At 39.9% G+C, this 24,578-nt stretch overlaps 1 protein-coding gene across 1 annotated transcript in view; it reads left to right on the top strand.

The window, feature by feature from the left end:
* Positions 1-342: 342 nt before the first annotated feature.
* BMPR2 (bone morphogenetic protein receptor type 2) overlaps positions 343-24,578 on the top strand; it is a 105,324-nt gene continuing 81,088 nt past the window's right edge. Inside the window, exon 1 of the mRNA XM_009088075.4 lies at positions 343-1,004. Within this exon, the coding sequence (XP_009086323.2) occupies positions 929-1,004 (76 nt within the window). The 5' untranslated portion in view covers positions 343-928. The remainder of the gene's footprint in view (positions 1,005-24,578) is intronic.

The following is a 24,578-nucleotide window of genomic DNA, read 5'->3' as shown; positions in this document are numbered from 1 at the left end:
CTCCCGCCCGCAGCCGGCGGCGGGCAGGGGAAGGAGGCGGAGCGGCCCCTCGCCGGCGAGCCCGGCGCGGGGGGAGGAAGGCGCTGGCAGCGCGGACGGGCTGAGCGGAGACCGGCGTGAGGAGGCCGGGCTAGGCTGCCCGGCGCTGTGGAAACTCGGGGCGGGAGGCGGAGGACGGGAAGGGCCTTTGCCCGCGTAGAGCAGCCGGGTGCGCTCGCAGCTGGAGCCGCCGAGGAGGGGCCTCGTCGCCCCGGGCCCCACCTTTGTCGGGGTGGCCGGGGGAGGCGTCGGTGCTGCGGCGGGGGCCGGGGCAGCGCGGAGGATCCCGCCCGGCGCGGGAGGCAGATGGGCCGGGATGCAGCCGTGAGAACAGGGGGCCGCGCCGCCGCCTTCCCCGGAGCGTGAGGCAGCGAGGAGGGGCGGCCAGAGGACAGAAACCTTTGCCGGGATGGGACGCGCCGCCGCCGTGAGCCCCTAGCTCGCCCTCCGTGCCCCGGCCAGCCCGCAGGGCCCGCGCTGACTGACAACGCTGTGGGCGCGTCTGGATATGTTCACTTCCCAACCGGGCGCTTTCTTCGATGTCGTGAAGCTGCGTGGGAAATAGCCCGGTTCCCAGCGGGGTCGGGAGCGTGCCGCCGTCCTCCCCGGCGGGGGAGATGCCGCGGGGCTGGGAGGCAGAGCCAGGCGCTTCCCCCGTGTCCGCTGAGCGCTGCCGGCTCCCGAGGCATGAAGGCAGGCGGCTGTAATGGAGTAAGAGCGAAGACGGCTCCGCTCATCTGCCATTTGCCCTTCCAGACGGGATTGTAAACCGAGAGAGTTAAGGAAGGCTGTGCGAAAGCAGGAGGAATTTCCTCTCTTCGGGGTTTGGCTTTCCCCCCCCCCCGGTTTTTTTTTTCTCCTGCCGGCTCGAACCGTGGCTTGCCCAGGTATGCCTTCCTCACTGCAGCACCTTGTGCTGGTGCTCCTGCTCTCCAGTGCCACCCTGCTGCTCGGCACTGCGGCTGGTGAGTAGCCACTGGGTGGAACGAACTGGCCATTTTGGCAGCGGGAAGGGGGTGGGGTCCGCTGGTATTTGGGCACATCTGTGCCTCCTTACAAAGTGCTGTGCCTCTGTTTTAGCGGCGAAGCCTGATAAAAGTTTTGAAATCGTGATACGTTGAGTGTCTCGGGGAATAAAATCGGCTTTATTGTGTAAATGAGCTCGACCTGCACTCAGTAAGAATGCTTTGCTTAGATCTGCATCTCTTGTCTAATAACTTACTTCAGTTTTGGAAATATATATAATCTTTTTGTTTTGCATACCTCGCCCTTTGTAAGGTAACGCAGGAATTTTTAATATATATTTTAATCGTCAGCAGAGCTGTGCCTGTTTCGCTGTGGGATCTTCGGGCACAGCCATTTTTAATTTTATCAGCATCGGTGCTTCTCGGGGCCTTACACATGTGCTGTAGCTTTGTAAGAGAATTACTGTAATGTGTATTTTTTTTTCCCCCTGGAGAGATCTGAAGCAAATATGGAGCTATTTCTTTTGTCACTTGTGATTTTAGAACGCAAAAAACACTATTAAGGAATTCCGAAAGGTCTTGAAGGGTACTCTTTTTTTATAACAAGAAGTTGGAAGCAGAAATGCTAAGAGCATCCTTACTCATATATTTGGACGCTCTAGTCCTATTTTTAATTGTGTTCGGAAGCTCAGTGTTAGATATTGCAGGGTGTTGGAAAAGAGCTGTGTGTTGGTCTGGCATCCTTTGCTTTTCTGTCACGGTGACAGATTAACATGTTGGAGCCTTCGAGTGTAACCCAGCTTTGTTAGGCAGGAATACCGATTGTTCTTGCAGTATGCGTTTTCCAGCACTTTTGGAAGACTCCTACGACTTTTCTGTCGTTTTACTGGATCCGGATCCAATCTGCAGTGCTTCCTTCGTGATATTTTGTAATCTTCTGGATATAGTTCATAAGCAGATCTTCAGAGGAAAATTGCTGAATCTTGCTAAGATGACCCAACAAGCTGATGGTGGTTTCCATGTTATGTTTCAGTGAAGTCTTAAAATTAATTTGTCAAAGTTGAAGATACTTGGTGTCATTATTAGGAAAATCCTGTAAATGACACATGTTTAGGCAGTTTCTACGTCTCTCTGACTGGATACTCCCTGATTTTCTTGCTTCTGCTTACTAAGAGGTCTCTTTAGGAAGATTCATAAATGAAAAGCTTGATGTTCCCTATATCATCCTGACCTTTGACTGCCATTATTTTAGATGGATGTCTGCAGCGTCTCTCTGTGGTCGTTTCTGAGGAGTGTTTTTGGTTTATTCTCCTCTTTTTTTTTTTCTTCCCCTGGGAGAAGGGACTTCTGAAGGTCAAAAATCTTGGTATTAAAGCACATATGAATCAAGAATGCTCAGCATCTCAACTTTTCTTTCAAATATATATATTTTTTTTAAATGTAGGCTTTTTTTGCCTTTGTGAAAACTTCAGTGAGTTGGTAATTTCTGTGCCCTGATCAAGAAGGGTCAGTGAAGGAGCAAGTACAGATCTGTACCAGGCCAAGGGCTGGGCAGGTGCTGTAAGAGCCCATTTGCACGGTTTACCCAATTCACTTCAATTCTGACCTGGCAACAGCATTCCCAGTATTTCAGTTCTGCCTTGTTAAAAGGGTATTAACCATGCCAGCTTGGTCCGTTGGTTTGTGAATAGGAACCTATTTTCCCATTGTGATTTATTTCTTAATTGTGAAATTTTAACAATTCACATTTAAAAAAAACTTGGTCATAATCCTCTGTAAAAGTAATTACATGGATGATTTGAGCTTTAGTTAAGGAAGCTAATGGCTGATTTTAAGTTTACACTGCATTTCAGAAAAAAAAAGTCTATACATGGGGAAGCTACACTAATGTGTAATTCTGCCCTTTTATGTTCATGAAAGAGCCAACACTCTTTCTTCTCTTCCCCTCCCCCAAAGTATGAACTGTATGCTCCCATCAGAGTGAAAATGCTGCCTTTGTAGCTTTGAAACCCCTATTAATTCTTTCTTCTGATTAGTGAACAGATACTATATCTCAGCAGTGTATAGAATTGAGTGCCTATAAATGCAAAATCATGACATCAGAGGGAAAGTATTTTGATAACAGGTTTTTAAGTTTCTGTCTGGAGGAGAATATCTGGACCTCTCTGGGGAAAGCTCCACAAGGACCTGGGCTTAGTATGGACAGGGAAGGGAGGATAAAATGATGAATGAAGAAGATGACACAAAAAAATCTTACTGTGGGGTTGTAGATGATAGTTCCACTCATATTCTGGAATATGAATGAAACAAGACAGTGATTCTTCCTTCTCCTTTCTAATTGAGGATATAATAAACAATTAGCTCTAGATGCAGAAATATTTGCTGATTATTAGGAGCAAAATATTACTGGCTTCCTCCATAAAATACAGATCTTAACAGTTATCTGATAAGTCTGCATTTAAGTACTGTATCAGTCTTTGTAAAGGGAAATGCTTTAGTGAGGACATTTTACTGACAGCAGTCTTGGGTAGAGGTTTAAAAAGCAATATTGGACAAAAATGGTTTGCAACACTTTGTTCTTTATTTTTCAAGTTATTTGAAATACTTATTTCTAAATCTTTTGTTTAGAATTGTGAGACATATTTATATATGTCTTTATATTGTAGAGGATTCTGGTGTGTTAATCATGAGGGTTTGTGCCTGAAGAGGTGGTTAGTGAACCTTTGAGCTGTTCCTCAGTATTGCAAAAGAATTTTGTTTGGGTGTTCTTATGGACCAGATATTAAAGATACAATCTTACCTCATTTCACTTGCTTACGTTCTGTGATATGCAATACTGAACCACTTTTCCTTCTGCATGCATGTCCAGGGTAGACAGCATTCCATTGTCTGATGTGTAAATTATTTACAGAAAGTATAAGGTGAAAATTAAAGCAAACAGAATATCCTTTTATCTTTGGGAGTATTTTCATAATTCTGTATCTGTGCAGTTCAACAGGGCTGAAAAAAATTAAAGCGTGAAAGGAATTGGATAGAGATTGAATTTTTTAAAATTATAATTTTAATTATTAATTAAAATTAGTGAACTGAAGCATTTTTATCTAATTCTGTCTTGCTCGTTTAAGTTACTTTGGTATCTCAACATAATTTGTCTGAAATGTGAATTGGGTGGAATGAGGAATAATCTCCTTTGGTTATTCAACTCAGTTCTTCTAATTCAGTGTTTCAAATTAGTAACTGACCCTGTGTATCTTGCATATTACACAGTGAGTTTTTTTTTAAACTTACCTGCACCCCAATTTCTACTTATTTACTAGAGCTACAGCCATTGTTTATGGTTTTTTTTTCAAATGTAACCTAAAAATTCTGTTTATTTTTCTGTTTGTGTTGGGAGTCATCTCAGAAATCTTGGCCTGGGAAAGGGAAGCCAGGCTGTTGGCTTGAGGTGCACACTGGTATGCCTGAAGGATAACCACAGCACAAGTGCAGCCTGGACGCCAGGCTGGGCCTTCATGGGCTGTGTGCTTGTGTAAAGAACTTGTGTAGCTGTGCAAGCCGTTCACCCTGCTGGGAAGAGCCTTTTTTTCATTAGGTACATCAGCCTCTATGACCCTCTGTGATATTTTTACTCAGCTGCTTCCAGTTCCCAAGCAGACTTCAGTACTGGGGTACTTCACTGTGCAGTGTTGGCACAGCCTGTGAGGAAATGGAAGCTGTGCTCATCTGGTGGCCAAGGAACCCAAATTTCAAGCCCTGAGACATTACACAGATACCATTTTCCTCTGCCTTTCTCCCTGGAGAGACAAGAAATTTATATTGGGCTCTTCAGCAATGTTTTATTCCTAACAACAGAGTGCCTGGTACTGGAGCTGCATTGTGTTTGGACTCAGTCTGGCTGTGCTATGAATATGTGCTGTCACTTTCTGGGCAGAATATAACTTTATAGCCAGGGCTGTGAGCTGAGTGTAAAGTTTCAATTGGAACAAAAATGTTTATGCCCTGAATAAAACAGGCTGGGTGATGATTTAGGTTGGGTAGGACTGGAATCTGTGCATAGCTTACAGGCAGTAACTATTAATTTTATTGAGATTGTAGACTCAGTGGAGCTACTCACTGCTTGATTTTGAATTTAAGAACAAGTGGAATACAGGAACTGTTCCCCAAAAGACTAACATTTTAGTATGCAAACTGATTTTCTACAGTGTGGATTTTATGGTGTTTTGTTTTGGGATTTTTTGTGGGGTTTTTTTTGGTAGATTGTTTTTTACTTGTTTGTGTTTTTTGATGGTGTGGTGTTTTTTCCCTCTCTTATTTTTTTTTCTGAAGTGTAAGTTCACAGAAGTATAAAGCTGGAAGTTGTTTCTCTGTTTCCTCCATGGCCTGGTTGTATAAGTATATCATGCATAAGATAATAATGTCTGTCTAACATCTCTAAAATCTCCAGTGAAGAGGGATTTCACAGCCTGTCTAGTAGTCTGGCCTGTTACAGAACTTAATTATCATGTTTTTCATAATGCAACACTAGTAGGTTTTTTTTTTTGTCTCTTTTATCATGCAAGATTAAGATATGCCATAATTAATATGTGGCAATCCACCTGAAAATGTAGTGTAGTGTACATACACAGGCCATTGCCAGGGAATACCATTTTAGATAAGTTCCCGTGTTTAAGTTTAATGTCTTGACCTTGGCTACAGTAATTTGTGATGAAAACTTTGAGGTGATCATCAGTGTTTTAAAATGCAGTTTTTCAGTTTTTAAAAATTTTGAGAGCTGTGCTCTTCCCAGAATTTCGATTCCTGATGGTGCCTTCCTGCCTGGAGATGTCTGTTAATGTGTTAATTGCAGAGCTGGGAGCTGGGCTGAGCAGCTGAGAATCTGATAGGAGAGGTCAGTCGGGGGGTGTGGTGAGCAGGAAGAAAGGCTGGGGCAGGAGAGATTGGAAAGGATGAAGGATTTGGTCTGGTTTGCTGTGGGATGAGAACCAAGGCGTATTAGACAGCCAGACAGAGATAGTGTCTGAGCATTTGTCAGATTTCCTTGGAGAATGAGTGGAATGAACCTTTTGCCCTGGGAAGGGAGAGAAAGCACAGTTCTAGGTAGCAGTTCAGAAGATCTCTGTTCTTTCTTGTGAGAATGAATGAGACACACAGTCATTCAGATGATGCCTTTACTCTTCTCTTTTTCCCTCAGTCTTGTAAGTTTCGAAACCACGAGCTTTTGGGTGGTGGTGGCATTTTGTTTCAAGTCACTGGGATGTGTCAGTTTTGTCAGTTGCCTTACTGAGTTTGCTTCGAATCGTGTGTTCTGTTTTGAACTGTAAATGTGTCTACCTTTTACATCTCTCAGTACTCTGTATTCTCTCTTTGGTTTCTTCTGTGAGAGAAGGAAGGAAAACTATGGACCCAGAAGACTGACATCTGTGAACCCTTCTGTCTCCACCTCTAACTCTGTAATCTGCTAGCCAATTTCAACCATATGTGAAAGATGAGAAAAGTCTCAAGAGATTAATTTGCCACCATTTTCATGAAAAATTAGGAACTGAATAGAGGAATAGAGGAAAAATTTCCAAGGTAGAGGTTTTTCAAGGGGAAAGAGGAACGTAACTCAGCCCAGGATGTAAGAGTTGGTGCATACACTGCTCTGGACTATGCACAGAAGATTTTTTTTTTTTCCTGTTCACTTGGCATGCTGTAGGAGATCTGGGGGAGAATGAGGGATCCCTCTGTGGGAGATGTGGGAGTTGGCTAAGAAGTGTGGGAGAAGAGTCACATTTCTAGGCAATTAGTTTGCTGCTTGTGGAACAACTGGTGTTTCTGAGACAATGTAGTAGCCAATTTTTTTGACTGAACTTGCAAAACAATGCCCAAATCATTTTACTGAATGCTTATCATCCATTTATGAACTTCACAGTGTGTATGAGTAACTTAAATGGTATGCATTGTTTTTCACACTTTGAAAACTGCTTTTAGCTGACTGTCCTGTGTATATTCTGTAGTTCAGATATCCCACACATCAGGTTTCCTTATGATTTTCTTTTTAACAGTGCTGTAACTCAGGCTTTTCCAGTGGTCCCTTTGAATGTTTTTTATACTTGCTTCAATCTGTGAAGTTCATGAAAAGTAGTTTTATTATTTGTTTAAGCAGGAGTAATGGGAAGGCATGTACTGTCACCTTCTGGGCTGGAGAAGTGGCAGACAATGACATTGGCAGTGGTACAGGGAACCTTGCATTACCTTGCCCACATGCCACTAACAAGTCAGTACAGGAGCTCTTACTATCATGTCCAGCCAAAAGCTGACATTTATGCTGCTGCTTCTACTATATATCTTTTGACTGTTTTGAGTTGTAAGCAGGATGGGTGTAAGAAAAGATGGGTAAGAGGCTTTTTTGGGTTTTTTTGGTGGTGGTGAGATGGCTGTAAGTATGATCGTAGGTCACGTATGTTAATTGGGCTCCTTAGTTTATACATTGGAGAATGCAACACCTAATTAATATCAAAGTGTTGGGTGTTGGCAGTGTCATCTCAAGCTCCTCATTCTTGGCATGAAGTGCACTTCCCTCTCCATAAGTCACAAAGGTCAGGCTTACCTGGTGTGAGAAGCTTTAATGTAGTTCAGGACAAGAGCAACTGACTAAACGTGATCTTCTGCTCTTGCTTTTCCCTTATGAGACTTCCTCAGTATGGTTTGGTTTCTGTTAAAAATAAAACATTTTATTTCTACAATTAAGGCAGCAGATACTTGACACAAGACTCCTAGACCATCCATATTAAAGAACCTTAATTAGATTTTTCCAGGAATTAAAATTAATCCGCAATCCTTTGTTAGACTTCACAAACTTGTATCAGGAAAAATAGTGGGTTGTGATACCATTAAAGCCATTTTCTCTAGTAGTGATTATATTAAATTAATGATCTCACAGCAGTATGCTTAGTTATCCACTGTAAAAAAATGCTTGCTTTTGTTAGTGTAGTGGTTCTGTTGTAGTCAGATTGTTGCTGAATGTACTTGGAAATTAGTCCTTCTTTCTGATGCTGTCCTTCAGTGAGAAGTCAGTAAAGCTGATTTCTTTGGGAGGCTTAGTGTTCCTATACCTTCCAAGCTGCAAAAATCTTGGTGTGGATGTATTTTTTACAGAAGATAATGTGCTGTATGCTGTGAATTTTTGTCACTCTTTTTATTTGTTTAAAACCTTAAACACTAGAAATTGTTTTTCTATATTTATTTGTAGAGAAGGGACTTAGCTGAAAATTAAGATGTTTTTAAATTATTATCAGTTCTTAAATATAAATTTTTATATTTACCTGAGATATGAATGGTATGTAAAACCAATATAGTAAGGTGAAGAAAACGAAGGTTGTAGTAGGAAATTTGCAGGAGCTGTCTTTTTAGTTAGACAGTGGCCCTGCCATATAGATGCAAAGCAGTCACTTAGCCCAAGAAGAAGCTTTCTGTATTAAAATAATTTCAGTTGCAATCAGAGAAGGATAAAAGGAACCCTGTAACGAAGTCCGTCTGGATGCCACCACGGTGTTGGTTTCTTCTGTTTGCATGTTTGAAGTTCTTTTCCTTTATTTCTGGCTGAGGCGGCGCAGGCCGGGGAGCAGCTGCCAGGACCGAAATACCCGGGCGGGCCCGGCTGTAACCGGAGCCGGGCACGGTCCCGCTCCCCGCTCCCCTCCCGGGCTGCCGCAGCGCGACTCGGCTGCTGAAAAGTGGAAGAACTCGTTCCAGCCTTCTGTGCTATTCTTACTCGGCTCTGCAGGCAGGGATGAATGACTCAGTGAATTTAAATGAGTGAAAAAAAGATGTGGAAACAGTAGGATAAATCACTCCTCATGCCCGCTGCGGCGTTATTTGGATCTCTGTAAACCTTTTAATATAGAAAACATGCACATTCTCAGTTCTAATGTATATGACATGGATACAGTGAAGATGAGTTGTAAGACATACATGTATATATGAGTGTGTGTGTGTCTGCGTGTATCCTTAGATACTCAGTATGTTACCAAAATTCTACCAAATTCAGTATGTTCTGCTGCTAAAACCTAATATTTTAATATTAGCAAATTTACTGTTCCTAATTTCCAAAAAGTCCTCATAAATGGCTTATTTTGTGGGATGGATAAACTTTACACTTATTAATTACATCCAGATTCTATCAGGACCTGTTAAATAATTTTTCTTTTAGTTATGCTAAGATGAATATGACCTAATTAAATTTTAGTTAAATTTAATCTGTAGTAGTTAATGCTGTTGCAGCAGAACACAATTATTTGGTCACAGTTTTTTTTCTCACTGTTTTAGCCAAGAATTTCAAAACTAGTATTTTTCTTGATTTTTTTTTTGCATACTGACTTAGAAATATCTAAAGTGGCAGATAGAGAGACTTTGTTGTCTTTTATTGTTTCCTGTCAGAGAAGTAGTGGCATTAAGGAAGCTGTCAGCAAAATTTAGCTTCCCTTATTTTAAGAAATACTGGAATAGAATGTTTGTGTGCAAAACAAATAACCCCCAAATCATTATTTTACTAATCTGTATGTAGACTGTATAGCTGCTTAAAACTGAAGATGTGGCCTTTGGGTACAGGAATACACAATCTAAATATGACATCACAGAGTAAATTAATTTTAAAAATGGGAAGAAGGGGGGTTGTTTAAAGTAAGGAACACTAGTGATACAGTAGTAATATAACAACTCAACTTTGTGGTTTCACTTGGAGAATGCAAGAACATTTTTTTCTCATTTTGCAATGTGCAGAGGAAAAAATCAGTGAGGTCCTAAGACAACTGAATAATAAGTGGTGCCATAATATATGAGACTGGTAAGAATATTGTGAGCAGGAGTCACTTCACTGAGGAAATCTAGGGGCATTTAAGAGGGAATGTACTCAAAGGGATGTTGCATTGAGTTCTGTTGAGGAATGGAAGAGTTAAATGTGGAAACAACCATTCAGATGTTATGTACTTTGAAGTAGTCATCAAAACAAAGTCTTTCATCTTGAAGAAGTGAAGGTCTGCAAATATTGTGAAGGAAGCAAATATTGCCAAAGTGATATCATGGCCAGCAACTTGATTTTCTTGACTGGGTTTGGAAGAGTGGGAGAAGAGTTAGCAACAAAAGAGCTGAGCTGAGAACATAATAAGGGATGGAGAAAAATAAAGAATGGGCTTTTAATGTGGTATAAACAAAACTAGGAACAGACTTGGTGATCCAATAACGAGGGAAGAAGATAGGTGGAAAAAAAAGCTCTGCAGTTAATTAAGGTTCTCATTAAACACCAGGAGACCCACTGTGAGGAAGGGTGAATTGTGTGTAGCACCAGGGCAATGTGCATTGTCCTCTCCTGCATGCCCTGTTTCAGAAGGAGACTTGCACTGGCAAAGTGAGAAAGCATCTGAAATTGCCAGTAAATCCAGACTGTGCCCTAGAACTCTCTCTGAACTGCACTGTGTGTAGCCAATGCTCATGATAATATCAGCAACAGGTTTTGGTTTGACCTGTAAAGAAACAGATGAAAAGCAAAATTTTAACTTTTAAAGAACATTTCAACAAAGTTTTTATGTGGCATATAATCCAGAAATTTACAGAACCTTTTCACAGAGAGACTGAATAATCCACAGTTGTACTAACTGAAATAAGAATTTGCTTAAAATCTCAACCTTTTTTATGTTTTTGTCTTTTTGATTGTGATTAATCTTCCATAAATTTGTTGTCACATATTAGTGAAAACTAGTGCTTAATTGAAGTGACTGAAAGGCTATGGAGTTTTCCACAGAGTACCTGTGTTCTAGTGTTGCTTTACTACAGCAAGGTGAGATCCAACTTTACTTTGGTGCTGGTTTAATCTATTTGTTGTGCATATGGTATCTTTTCTGCCAAGTTCAAATCTGAAAATGTAGTTAAATCCATAGTTTTCAGACATCAGAATTCAGCATACACTTAACGACATTGTTGTACATCACTTCCAGTCTTCCTGCAATATGTTCATGCATATAATGCAAAAGAAAAACCCAAAGACATCAACAGCCTTTAGACAGGCTTCTAATTGAAGATAAATCAAGATAATTCTACATACTGAATTTATTTACTGTATCAACTAACTTGTCTTTTATATCTTTGCTGAGGGGGAAATGAACATTTATATGAATCTTCTCTATTTAAATGGAAATTTAATAAGTAAGTCACTTTTCCCTTTCTGTGTTGATGTGATGCCAGTTCTGAGCCTCTCAATGTTGCTTTTTTTTGTGTTTTTGTGTTCATGCTATAAGCTTAAACCCAGAATCACTTTGGGACAATGAAGTCCAGTACAGTTATATTCTGTTTCCAGATTATTATTATACAAGATGCTGGTGTAATCCCACAAGCCTTTTTAGTATTCCTGTGTTCTGAATACTTTATTCATTTGTACACATTTGTAGGTAGTTCTTTGAACTTGACAGAGGTTTTGGAGATCAGGCATTTTATTGAGACTGCCAGGAAATACAGAGAAGTAAGCCTATTGCAATATCCTGGCTTCCCCAGATAAAACTAGACATCCTGGCTGGATGTTTACCAGTGTTATTACAGAAGAAGGTATTTGTGTCTTGATTCTTTCCTAGATTTGTCCATCCTTCTCCACCCTCGCTTTTGTTATTCTTTTTAGGATGGTTAGAATAAGCATGCCACGGGTTTACCTTTGTTACTGACATGTGCTTTCAACATGTAACTGCAGCAGACTGGTGTAAAATGCAGGAGTGCCACAAACAAGCAGTTATTGCATTTAGCTGAAACATTTAATAGCACGGGAGGATGACGTCCGCGATGGAATGCGATAGTAAATTCCTTTGTGGCAATGACATAAAGCAGTTTGTTTCAGGGCTTCATTGATAACACTGAAGCTTGCTTCACTTCCCTGAGGTGTGGGAATACAAGGTGCAGAGGTAACTGCATTCCATCCAGTCTCAGTCTAGACAGGCACGAGAGCATCATTCATCCTGCAGCAAACAAGGCAGGCTAATCACCTTCTTAAAAGTGACCTTGCAGCTGAAGAATGTGCTGTGGTGGGCACAAAGGCAACTGGGGAGCTCAGTGCCATCACCAACAGCACAGGTCCTGGAGCTGAGGGTCTCACCTGAAGGGATGTGGTCAGAATTGCAGAATGCTGGCTCCTCCTCATTTTATAGGGGTGGTGGTTTTTGAAAGAAATGGTTTAATGAATTGCTGTACAGTTAATTATGTTTGATTGAAGGAAAAGCTTATTATCTAGTTGAGGTGGGAGGAAGTTTGAAGTGCATTTTTATAGCAATAAGTATTAGAAAACACCAGCAGAAACTCAGCGCCCTTTAATTGAAGAGGAACAGAGCGAGCTTTGGGTTTTTCAAACAGCATCTACAGGAAAAGTGCTTTTTTTATTGTATTTTATTTATGAAATTGGATGGTGTCTACTTTTAAGGCATGGCAAAATTAAAAGGTAAGTGTGATGTGGCCCAAAGTGAGCCCTGTGAAATATTTCTGCTGGATTTGGTAGCCTTATCTCTACATAGACACTACCAGAATTAGTTGGAGGGGACTTAGGAGTGGAAAAATATGGGAGCTATTGAGGAAAGTTTGGAAAGGAATTTTCAAGTTTTCTTGGTTATGTGAGGACAAACAGTTAATACAGATGCCCCTAATAGCACAGGAGGCACAAAGAGTGAGATGCACCATAACAGCTTGAGGATAATTGTTAAGAACTCTTAACAAAGAAAGAAAATGTAAAGGAAGAGAGTGAGTTCAGATGGAAACTAGTTTGCCAACTGCTGTGCTTTGATTAACTCTGTGCATGTTCCTAACCTGTGGTAAGTGTTAAGACAGCTCTTGGAAAGAAGTTGTGAGTATGCAGATGCTGACTTGCTGTAGGATAAATTAAGTAAATTAACACTGTAGTTGCATATTTTATGTTATCTGGCTTTGTGGACATCCTTCCTTCTCCCTTGTCAATTGTTCTGCTTGAGCAGGAGATTGTAATCCTGCAGATTAAGATCCAAGTGGAGCATTTGAAGAAGGGAAGATGCAAATGTTCTTAGCTGAGAATGAGCACAGTTCTGTAGTTTTGTTTTCACTCACAAAATCAAAGTTACCTAAAATCAGAGCATTATAAATAAACATGAAACGAGTCATATAAACCCCTAAACTATCATTATAGCAACTATCTGACCTTAATTCAGATGCTTTGTGCATAACTATCATGGTTTTTATGAGGTGTTTCTCTGCAGGGTATTTGCCTCATTTGGTGAAAAAGGGATAATTTCAAGGCCTTGCAGGGAATAAACTTTCACAGTTGCACACTCTTCTGCTTCTCTCTTCCCCATGGATGCTGTATCTTCCAGCTCAGAGTTGGTTCTTTATGTGTGCTTCTTTCTTGATACTATCTCTTCTTAAATTTCACTTACTGCCCTTATTTCAGTTATTGTAGAAAGACATTTTTATTTCCACTTGAACATTGCTGTTTTATGCATTTCTTCTCTTTAATGAAAAGAAACGAGTTGTATCATGTTACTAAAAAGAGATCTTTGATAAGTGCTCAGATCAACTGGGGTGCATAAAGGAAGTGCAAGAGACTGAAGTTTATTCTTCCCTAGAGGAATGCTTAGCTTCTCTGACTTCTGGTATGCTTTCAAAAAGTAAGGCTCCTTTATTTTTCTACTTTTTTGTCTTGCAGAACACAAATTCTGAGACTCTTAATTGACAGATCCACTGTGGATGTAGCATTTGTTCTGGGGGAGAAGCTGTTGGGGTGAGATTAGAGGCTGTGTAGGACGGTCATTGCCCACCTAAACTTGGCTCAGTGTAGCTCACAAGAGGTGGCTCACCTACTAAACTTCTTTTAAACATGCAGGAGCTTGAGTGAGTAATTAAGGAAGTGATTTCAGATATATATTTAAATAAGGCTTTCAGAAGAATCATAAGAAGCTTCAGTTAAGATCTGGGGAGAGGGGCAGTTAAGGTAAAATTGTGGGAAGGGCTATTTTAGTCCTTGAGGAATATACAGGTTCCATGCCACCATGGATTCCATAGATTTCCAAACTATTTCTCTCATGGTGCATTTTATTAAAAGGTTCCAGGACTTTTGAGAGGCAAGCTGGTAATATAATTCATCACTGCATAGACAAAAACCAAAGCATTGTAAACTCCTGTGTGGCAGGGGAAGGTGGGTGTGAGAGTTCAAAAAGAAAATGATCGTGTTTTCTTGGAGATCTGTATCTGGTCATTAGTGTGATAGCGGATACCTTGTAGTTATGCTGGATTTATTTTGAATTTTCATCTTTGTGTTGGAATTGTATTGTGCAAGACTGATGAGATCAGTCTTTGGAAGTTAGCTTAGAACTGCTGTAGCCTTTGCTTGCTCTGCCCTTCCTATCCTTCCGGTTTTTATTCCCCAAATGTACACAAATGTGAACACAAATACTGTCTTCGTCTCAAATGTCTCCATCTGAGGACAAAGACAGAGTTCCTTTCTCATGTCCCATATTTGGCATAGGGTAGCATTTATCTAGTTCTGTTAAGGACTGCAGAAGACTTGTTTTAGCAGTGCTGTCTGTCTCTTCAGATTGCTGTACTGGAGTTTAATTGTCCCAAGTGCATATGATCACACCAAGTAGCAGTGCTTGAGCAGCACAATCACAATCTGTAGTAGTTTGTGTGAGGTCTGCATCCCTTTGTACACTTCTTTACACAGCAGCTTGAATCTGGATCCCCTGGCTGGCCTCAGGGCCCTACCTAATTCAGGCTTGCTATTTCTGTGTGGAACAGAAATAGATACGCTCAAAGGTAAAGTTGCCTGCTGCCCTTCAGGGCAGAAGTTGGTTTGGAAGCAGTATCTGGCTTTTGCTTTGAACCTGTGACAGTATTGAAGACAGTGCCTAGTTCCAACCTGCAAGCCCTGATATTTTGTAAAAACAGCTGAGAGAAAAGGAAGTAGTAGTTACGGCTGCTGTATAAGATGAAGAAAGGAAATGGGAGCCTCCCTTAAGTGCAGCCACTAAGAAGGATAGTTAAAAATAGCTTCTTTTCCCCTCTAAACAATTGTCTAAGTTACCATAAATCTTGTTTTTTTTCTTGGGACTTGGAGACAAGTCTCATTCCCTGGGTGCTGTGTTCTGAAACTCCGGCTGTGTTTTGGGAACTTGCTCTGTGCACATTGATTATTGCAGGACAGATGTTTAAAGGGAAAAAACAAACACTGAGGCCCAACTGTGATTGTAATGAGCAAAAGCATGACAGGACTTAAATACATACACAGTGGATGGGAGGAGGACCACAGTGAGATGAAGTGTCTTGCTGTTGCTTAGTGTGCTACCAGCAAAGAGAGCACATACCTGGTGTGCTGCTTTGGAGTGCACTGTCATCCACTTCAGCATCTGTTCATTACAGTCCCAAACTGAAGGATTTTTTGAGATTTAGCATGGTAGAAAGCTGGTTGTGATAGCTTTGTACTAAGTAAAGCTGCTCTCAGAGAGAAAAGTTATGAAAAGTGGCAGCTTTATTGCAAAACATACAACTATTAGAGATGGCAATTATAAAAGGAAATTTTTGTTTTAGAAATTAGTTTATTACTTTCTCACCAATGTTAACTGCTGTATTTTAGTTCTATACAAAAAGTTCAAAAGAGAAAACGCTGGCATTTCAAATATATTTTGGAGTGTTTTACTTTGTGCCTTACCCTATTGCTGTTTGAATTCTTATTAGTTAAACTGATTTTTTTATAATCGTTCCTGATAACTACATTTTTTCAACTTGTTATGCCAAGCAAGCCACAGATTCCAAACATCTGTAGTTTTTTATCATCCACTTATGCTCTTTGTCTTTTTTGATTGAGCTGCTTCTGAGATATTTAATAAAACAGCTAAGAAACAGATGACTAAAGAGGTAGTGTGTAAAATTGCCCAACTACTTAAATATATTTTAATGACTCAGCAAAAAGTTTTTATTTGGTAGACACATGGTGGATGTTCCTTATTTTAGATGAAAGTGAATTTCTAATCTTAAGCAGCATCTAAATTAGCAGTTCCAAGTCTCTTTACTCTGACATGCTTTCACTGCTTTTCTTAGAAGCAGCAGGAAACTAGAATGTTCCCTGTGTAACTTATTTTCTTCCTTGTCTTTTGAGAGTGAATCTAGTTGGGGTTCTATACTGCGAGAAAAAACACATTGTAGAGACGTGAACACATTGCTAAAATTTCATTACTTTCTCTTTTTTTTTCATATTTGTGTATTTCCTTTGGTTTTTTTCACTTTTGTTTCTCTCTTCTGCCCAGTGTTCTTCAAGTGTCTGTTCTGCCTGTGTAGAAGAGAGAAGAGGTAATTTGAGCCTTAGCATTATCCTGTTATGGTGCTGGAATGCTTTGGTGTCTAACACTAGTACAGGTGGAATTATTCTGAGTCCTGCTTTCTCTGTAGATACCAAGAAATTCCTAGACTCCAAGAACATTCAAATGAACAGATGAAACCCTAAGAGTGTTTTTGTTTAACCTTTTCTGAAACTATTAATTTTTGCATCACAAGTAGTAAGTTTAGGATGAGGGAGTCCAGTGGGCTAGTGTCTGAGAATCAGTAAAAGCAGATCACATGGATTTACTCAGGTATTGCCAGCTTCTCAGTGCAGTTTGGTGAATTTAAAGATAAACATACTGTGGTGAAACTCTAATTATTTTTTAATTAGTTTAATTTGTAATTGTGGCTATTTTTTTTTCTTGTTATCTTTTGACTTCCAATCCCTTCCTATTTGTAACAAGCCTTATTTTTGTTAATTGTGAGCTTTGTAATTTCCTTAAGGCTTTTTCTGTATGTGAGAGAGAGAGAGCAAGCTCAGGATGATTGTGGTCTTAAATAAAATTATTGGCTTTGGAATTAGGAGACATTTTAAGTTATCTTTGGACAGTGGGAACTCTGAACATCCAAATTCCAACATGGACAATGTAGTGTTATTAGATTCTTGAATTAAAATGTAGTTGCCAAACCTTACATTATGGCCACAGGAAAGCCATTATGAAAGTGGACATGACAAATGAGCTATAGTTTCTTTACTGTGGGAGAAACATTCTGACTAGGCACAGATTTCAAACTATATTAATGAAAAAGTACAGTAGTGTTGTCTTAGTTAGCAAAGGTTCTATCATCATCATAGTATGAGGATTTCATATTATCAGAGCTTCATACCTTCTTGATACAGGCAGCTCCTCTCCACACTGACTTCTCCAGGTCCTCGCAGTAATCTGACTCTCCTCACTCCTCTTTCCTTACTCTTATATAGCACCAGTTCTTATTGATTACAGGTGTGGCCTGTTAAGATCAGGCCCACCTCCAATCTTCAGCAACTGACCCAGCTGCAACTCACTGGGGGACAAGATCACCCTCTACAATTCCCCCCTTTTCTTTTAACCACAGAGTTGCAGCATTTCCAGAAGTACATATTCAGATAAATTAACATTATTACATATTTGTATATTTTGTTTAGAATTAAGAGTTATACAAATGTTCAAAACAGCATATTAGATCACAGACATATATATATTTCTAAATATTAGTTTAGTTCTACAGCTTTTCCCAATTTACAAAAGCACTTATCTTCAAGGTCTTTTACACTCATATTTAGCAAACACCAATAGCTGTAATTGATATATTTTGCCAATAGTTTAGTGTTCAAGTCCTGTTCCCAGATCCACGGGGTTATTTGGCCAAATCCAGTTCTCCCAAATCCATGGGGTTACTTGGTCAAAGCCAGTTTTCCCTGTATCCTCAGGGTTATTTGGTCAAATCCAGTTCTCCCGTATCCACGGGTCCTCCCAAGTCCATGGGGCATCCCAAGTCCATGGGGCAATATAGTTTAGTGCTGAATCACATCAGGGTCACCATTTGTTGTCTTAGATATCTTGAGTTCTATCATTATCATAGTACAAGGATCTCATATTATCAGAGCTTCATACCGTCTTCATACAGGCAGCTCCTCTACACACTGATTTCTCCAGGTTCTCGCAGTAATCTAACTCTCCTCACGCCTCTTTCCTTACTCTTATATAGCACTAGTTCTTATTGATTACAGGTGTGGCCTGTTAAGATCAGGCCCCCCACCTCCAATCTTCAGCAACTGACCCAGCTGCAACTCACTGGGGGACAAGATCACCCTCTACACTCTAGAATTAAAAGTATCACAATCTTTTGTGGCATACAAATGAATGTGTGGTATTGGTTAATAGATGGAAAGATCAGACATCTCTAACAGAAAAGGTTATTTCAATGATTCACTACTTGGAAGCACATGAAAATTTAGTGAGGTGCAAGAATGCTGATAACATAATTGGAAATTAACTTTTTTCTGTCTTGATTTTCCCCTGTGACTGAATGGCTGAAGCACCAGGTAGGCTCTAGGCTAGTGTGAAGAATGAATCCTCTTCACAGGGGCCAGGGAATAAAGATCTGTTTAATCTTGTGGGGAAAAACCCCCTATTTGAGTTAGTCACCAGAAAAGACTGGATAGAGAGGAATTGTTCTTTGCTTAAAGTCTTTGTAGATTTCTTAGTAAATAAACTAAGGAGTAGATTTCTGATGATGACACATGCACACAGTTTGTGCATAATTATCTGTCTCTGCCATAGTATGGAAGTGTTCCTTCTTTCAGGATGGGTGATACTCAATTGGAGTATGTAGTCTGGTTGGTACTAAAGAGGAATCTGCAGTGAATCAATGAAAAATACATGGTATCTTGCAATTTTTATTTGCTGCTGTAATTCTCTAAATACTATGGAAAACAAATGTGCAGTCTTGCATCCAGAAACCCCAGTGAGAGCTTTCTGCTGTAAGGTTATGGAAGAAATTAATTTAAAAAGAGGGAAAAAAAGACAGCCACAAACTCAATACTTCATATAGTGAAAACAAGATGTTATTAAAAAAAATCTCTTGTTGTATGCTTTGAAGTGAGCAGTTTATTTCCTACTGTTTGCTACAATAATATTTTTCTCCTAAGCACAACATTGTGATCAGAATCATAGAAAAAATGCCAGGGACCGAGAGGGTGAGCAGGGGAAAGGGAAGAACAAAAAAGCTGCTTCTACAAAGCAGAGTTGTTCTTTATTGGAGACCACAAGCATTTCCAGTCTTTCTCTTCTCTGTTGCAGCTGCATCTTCTCCCTGGCTTTTGGCCTTTTCACTTGGTTTTGACCTCCTTTGCTTTTGTCTGCTTTTCTGAGCAGTGGTTCCAGTGCTGCTTTTTCCACTGACCTGCATTCTGCCTTTTCACTGTTTTCCACATACCAGCTTTCTTCCTATTTTTGGGGTTTTTTTTCTATTTTGTATGTTTCCCTGGGAAGAGCAAGATTAGAAGACAGGGTCATGCTTTTAGTTCCATCTTTACCAGAGTAGGTGCTTGGCTGCTGGATGAGGAGCTGAAGTTCACCTCAGCTTATTCATAAAGCACCAGATTTTTCCCTGCCTATGGAAGCAGCGTGTGCAACAATCCCATGTCCTAGAGAGACTAGAGCACGTCCAGTGCTGCTGGTCTGTGAAAAATTGAGTTTCCAAACTAACAACCCCTTCTGAAGTTTTTCAGAGGCCTATAATTTTGGTACTTTGTCAAGAAAATGAGCAATCCTCTCTCTGTTCCCCTTCTGCTTCCCCACAAGAAAAAAAAAAGCTCACCGCAAACCAACCAGGAGCCACACCCTTGGTATGAGGCAGCTGTCTGCCACAACTTAAATTCAGCTTCTTCCACTTTTAGAATTTGTCAACAGAATACTTTAAAAAGGTATTTTAATATGGACTTCACAACCTATTTTTTCTAGTCTTATTGCAGTCGTGACAGCATCATTTTAACAGAGTCTGTTTTTAACTTCTCGGTAGAAAAGTGCTTGCTGGATGAAATCTGTGGCCTCACTGATAGTTTGGTGAATGTCTTAAGCTACTGAAAATGGAGTTCTTCTAAGATGTGTCAGATCCTTAATTACAGGCAGAATTCCAGGCTGGCTTATAATAAATGTAATTACTCCCTTCCCTCTCAATTTAAATTAAAAGTAAGTAAATATAAATAATGTCAATCCAGCTGTCCCTCAATGATGTCCTCAACTGGCTAACATTGGAAAGGTGGCTAACAGTGCAATTAGTTTTTAGAAGAGGTCCTAAAACTTGAATTTCAGGTTATGTGTATGAACATACTGAGATGAAATAATGTGAAGATAAATGAGAACAGGAGTACTTCTGGTTGTCAGTTTAACAAAACTGAATCATGATAAAAAGCCAGTGACAAAACAGACCTAGTGTGTTAATGTAAATATTTGTAACCTATTTGACCTGAATTACCACTGTCTTCCACTGTTTTGCAGTTTTGATGCAAACTTTCCTTCTGCTTGAATTTGTCTTGTAACATTATTAACAAATTCTAAAAAATATCAATTCAATAGTTAGTAATTTCATGGAGAAATGAAATTTGCATGAAGAAATCTGTAACTGCTAGCAAAATCTTTTGAAGAAGACAGGCAAGCACTCCATTATCTAATGATGGAGAATTGACATCACTGCTGTTCTGCAGCTTGTCCCCACTCCTGGTGCTTCTCAAACAAGCTACCATCTGTGGAGGACAGTATTCTAGGGACTGCTCAAGCTTGTTTTCTGCTCTGTAAGCAGAAGAATGTGTATTCAGGTGAGTGTTTTTAATGGACCTATTCACAAGAGCATAAAACTCTTCAGAGCTGCACATGCTCCAGTTTTTACAATCAGGCTCCCAAATAACAAAACCTTGTATCCCAATAGAAAGAAATTTTTGTGTTCTGTCTCTTGGAAGTCCCAGTGGCATAAACTGTGTGTCTGACAATTAGTTTTATATATGAGAGATTGTTTTAGAGTCCTTTACAGGAGAAATAACTGTTGTCATGGTCCCTCTTGTGAAGACAGCATTGTAATGGTGGTGCAGGTGTAGGTGAGCAGCTGGCTGGTGTGGTTGAGGTACCTTATCACACCCTCCATAGTTTGGAGAGCCTGCACGAGGCAGTGTAGTATTCTGATGGGGCCAGCAGGAGGTTTGATGTTTCCTAATTGACTCAAGACTTTTCTGTGGCCATGAGATGTGTTGAATATTAAAAGGAACATGAGAGACTGGTTGAAAGGTATAGGGGGGAATCAGTGTCCAGTACCCCCTACTTTTGTGTACAGCAGGTGAAGCTTACTGTGGCTGTGTTGGAGTAGTTACCCTTCTTGGAGGGAATTTTTCATCCCCATCTTGGTGAAACATACTTGGTGGCTCCTGCAGCAAGGGGAGACCTGCTCCAGGTGTGCCAGGCATTGCAGGTGATAGGCCACTGGTTGTTGGGGGATTCTGGTAAGTGCATGTTTTGACACTCGTGTTTTAAATTCCCCAGTGCTGCAGTTCCAGTCACTGCTTATGATGAAATCGTGTAACCAGTAAATTATTTACAGAGGCAAGGCTGCATTGGCAGAGATGCCCTCATTGTGAAGTGAAAGCTCCCTAAAGCAGTGAAACAATGTGAGTAGAATTGGAGCAGAATTTAAAGGAAGTAAAGATTGTGTGGCAGCCAGTCAGAAGGTCAGATGGGGTTTTCTGAAGTACTGGCTGGGTTTGTCTCTGTAATCTGATACTGCAGCCCTGGAAGTTTGTAGAGCTTTCTGGTTTTGTTTATAAGGTGACTAAAATGTGTGTTTGGCATACCATCTTCTGATAAGCTGCTATGGCTTTGCTGATCAAACACCTGTAAGGGATTCACAGATCCTCTTCTCAGGTGTTGTTAGTAAGGCTGGGTGGACAAGGTCACTTCAGTTCAAGCTTGTTGAGAAGAGCATGCTGACCACTCTTGATATGGCAGAAATAGGATATTTAAAACAACAGCAACAAAACTACACTTCTTTCTCTCTACCCTGACTACAGCCTGACTGAGAACAGACTTGTTAGCAGATGGTAAATTCCTGTTGTGACCATCCAGCATGACTGCATCGGCCTCCCAGGTCCACAGCCTCGTCTGAGCAGGGGACTGAGGCAGCTGGCTGTCTTGGATGGACATCAGGGAGGAATTCAGCAGAAATAAGCAGTTGGATTTTAAGGGAAATTTTAGAACACCTTACATTTCAATATCTCATGGATTCTTGTTGCTTTCAAATATTGTTACTACAAACTTGAATTTATTATCTGTAGTACAATAGTTACAGGCTTTAGGTTATGTCAGCACATCTTTAAAAGCAGATTGTGGGAGTTTTTAGGTGTGTATTTGGTGTTAACTCCAATATAAAATATTAACCAACATTACAATATTTACTGCTATAATTAATTCCTAATTTTACAGTGTTTACAGTGATTATGGATATGATAAGTTTTCAAAAGTTGTGTGGAACTGAGAAAAACGAGTTTCAAAGGTAGATTCCCCCCATACACACCCCCAATGGTCACTGAAGCTAGCAGACAAATTCTCTGAACTTTTGTAAATATTGTTCATAAATAGTAATAGATGTCTCATTTCTTTTTCTGATTCTTAACTAGTCCCTGTTAGGAATTGCTATTTCATTAGAAGCAAGCCATTATCCCACAGGAAATGGTTTTAGAGCTAATGTATACCACTGTAAGAAATTTTTTTTTTTTTTTGACTTTTCATGGTTCCTGTTTAAGGTAAGGCTAAATAGTAAATTTTTGAAGAGTTCTGAGTAAGTTACCTTTTTATGAATTAATTATCTGTTGTTCTTAACAACTACAACTGAGCAGTGTTCATTGAACATACACAGAGGTAGTGCACCATAGCTAGAAATACTTCAAATCCTTTCAGCTGCAGGTAGTCATATGGTGGGATGTACTCTGCATTTCAGTGCTTTGGAAATGTAATCTGTGTTACTGATGCTCTTTGAGCAGGTAGGACAGAGTGGAAACTTCAGGACTGGTATGTAAGCTAGGCAGCTGGAAGCAAAGGGTAATATTCACTTGTCATTAATTTGATGCAGAATGGTGCTTGCCAGAGTCAGTGCACTCGGATTTGCAAATGGTGCTACAGTGTCACCATTCATACAATTTTTGGTTTAGTGGGGTTGGTTACCTTGAAAATAGGTAACCCATGAGATAATAAGTTACTCTGTTCTAAATTCTACAAAATACTAGCTGCACTTCTTTTATGTAGATACTTTTATCAAGAAATGCATTTCTCTCAGCCTTATCCCTTCCCCTGCCACCCTTCTTCTCTTCTTTTTATTTTGGGGCAAACAGAAATAATTTCTCTGTGGGGATGGTGTTTAATGTGTTTTTAAAGATGATGTATAAATTTGTAACTATGAATACATATGAATACAAATTTGGGGGTTGCATGGCATTATTTTTGAAGAAGTGTCTGCAATTAACAGTTGTTGGAGTTGGTGAGTGAGTGTCCTTTGAGGTAGGGAGAGGCAGAGGGGTACTTGGAGTTCTTTGAGACAAATGGGACACAAGTAAGCATTGTGGCAAGAGCCTTCAGGAGCTAGGCAGGAGACTGAGGCTTCTGGAGCTGATGATTTAGTCATCCTTCTCCAGCAGCAATCCATTAGGAAATCTCTCCCAGCTTCTCTCCTGCTCATAGCAATGTAGTTCTTCCTCTCCCTTGTACTCATCTGGAACCCCTCATTAAGCAGCTTAAAGTCTCTGACTGGCAGAAATTTAAGCAGTGTTTTTGTGGGGCTACTGACCTAGTTTTCTGCCAGACTGGTGAGTTACTGCAGCTCGTGGGGCTCCTGCTGTGGGTCAGCTCCAACACTTGTTAAATAGTGGGAGTGTGCAGTGCTTTTGTATTCTGCTTTGAAATTTGCAATGTTTCTGGCAATTATTCTGAGAAAGAAATTTAGCTCTGCCTGCTCACTATTTATTCAGGAATTTCGGGCTGTTGGATGGTGAAACACAATCTGTGTATGTACTTAGATTCTTTGAGTGTCTGGATTTCTTAATAACCTACATCTATATCCCATTGTAAATCTAAATTTGAAGAGCCTATGGCACTTCCCTCTGGTGCAGAATGGTCTGTATTTCTTCTTTTATGTTATTGGAGCAAGGTTTCATAGCTAGCTATCTAAACTTACCCTTTATGTATCAGACTGATAACACAATTCATGTCTGTTGGTGAAGCAGGACTCTTCTGCAGAGGAGATGAATGATTGTAACAATGTGAAATATTATAATGTCACAACAACACTTAAAAAGTGAAATTTGCTGTAGAATTCTGTAGAAAAATACAATATTTATGTGCTGTACAAAATGGTTTACAAGCTGTAAGCAGTTAAATGCTTCATTATGAAAGATCTGGGTGATTAACTAGCAAAGTTCATAAGGTACAAATTTTTAAGACTCTGTTGCTGTGTATTTTTTCTTCTAACAACAAATCTTTGAACTTTTTTACCTGCAGATAGATTCACCTGCCTTCCAAGCTGAAAGGCTTGGTAGCTATTTGCCTGCTTATCTTTCCTTATTTTAGTAATCATTAACATAAAGGAAATTAAAAGGATGTTCTGAATAATCAAACACCTTTTTATCTTCCGTTATTATCAAAATTCATTCTCATAAAACTAATTTAAGGTCATTTTTGTTGTGATACAGTGCAGTTGTCTTGT

Source organism: Serinus canaria, chromosome 7 (genome assembly GCF_022539315.1).
Source record: "Serinus canaria isolate serCan28SL12 chromosome 7, serCan2020, whole genome shotgun sequence".
NCBI classification, from domain to species: domain Eukaryota; kingdom Metazoa; phylum Chordata; class Aves; order Passeriformes; family Fringillidae; genus Serinus; species Serinus canaria.
Note: the sequence above shows the minus strand (reverse complement) of the source record. Positions and strands in the feature narration are given on the sequence as shown.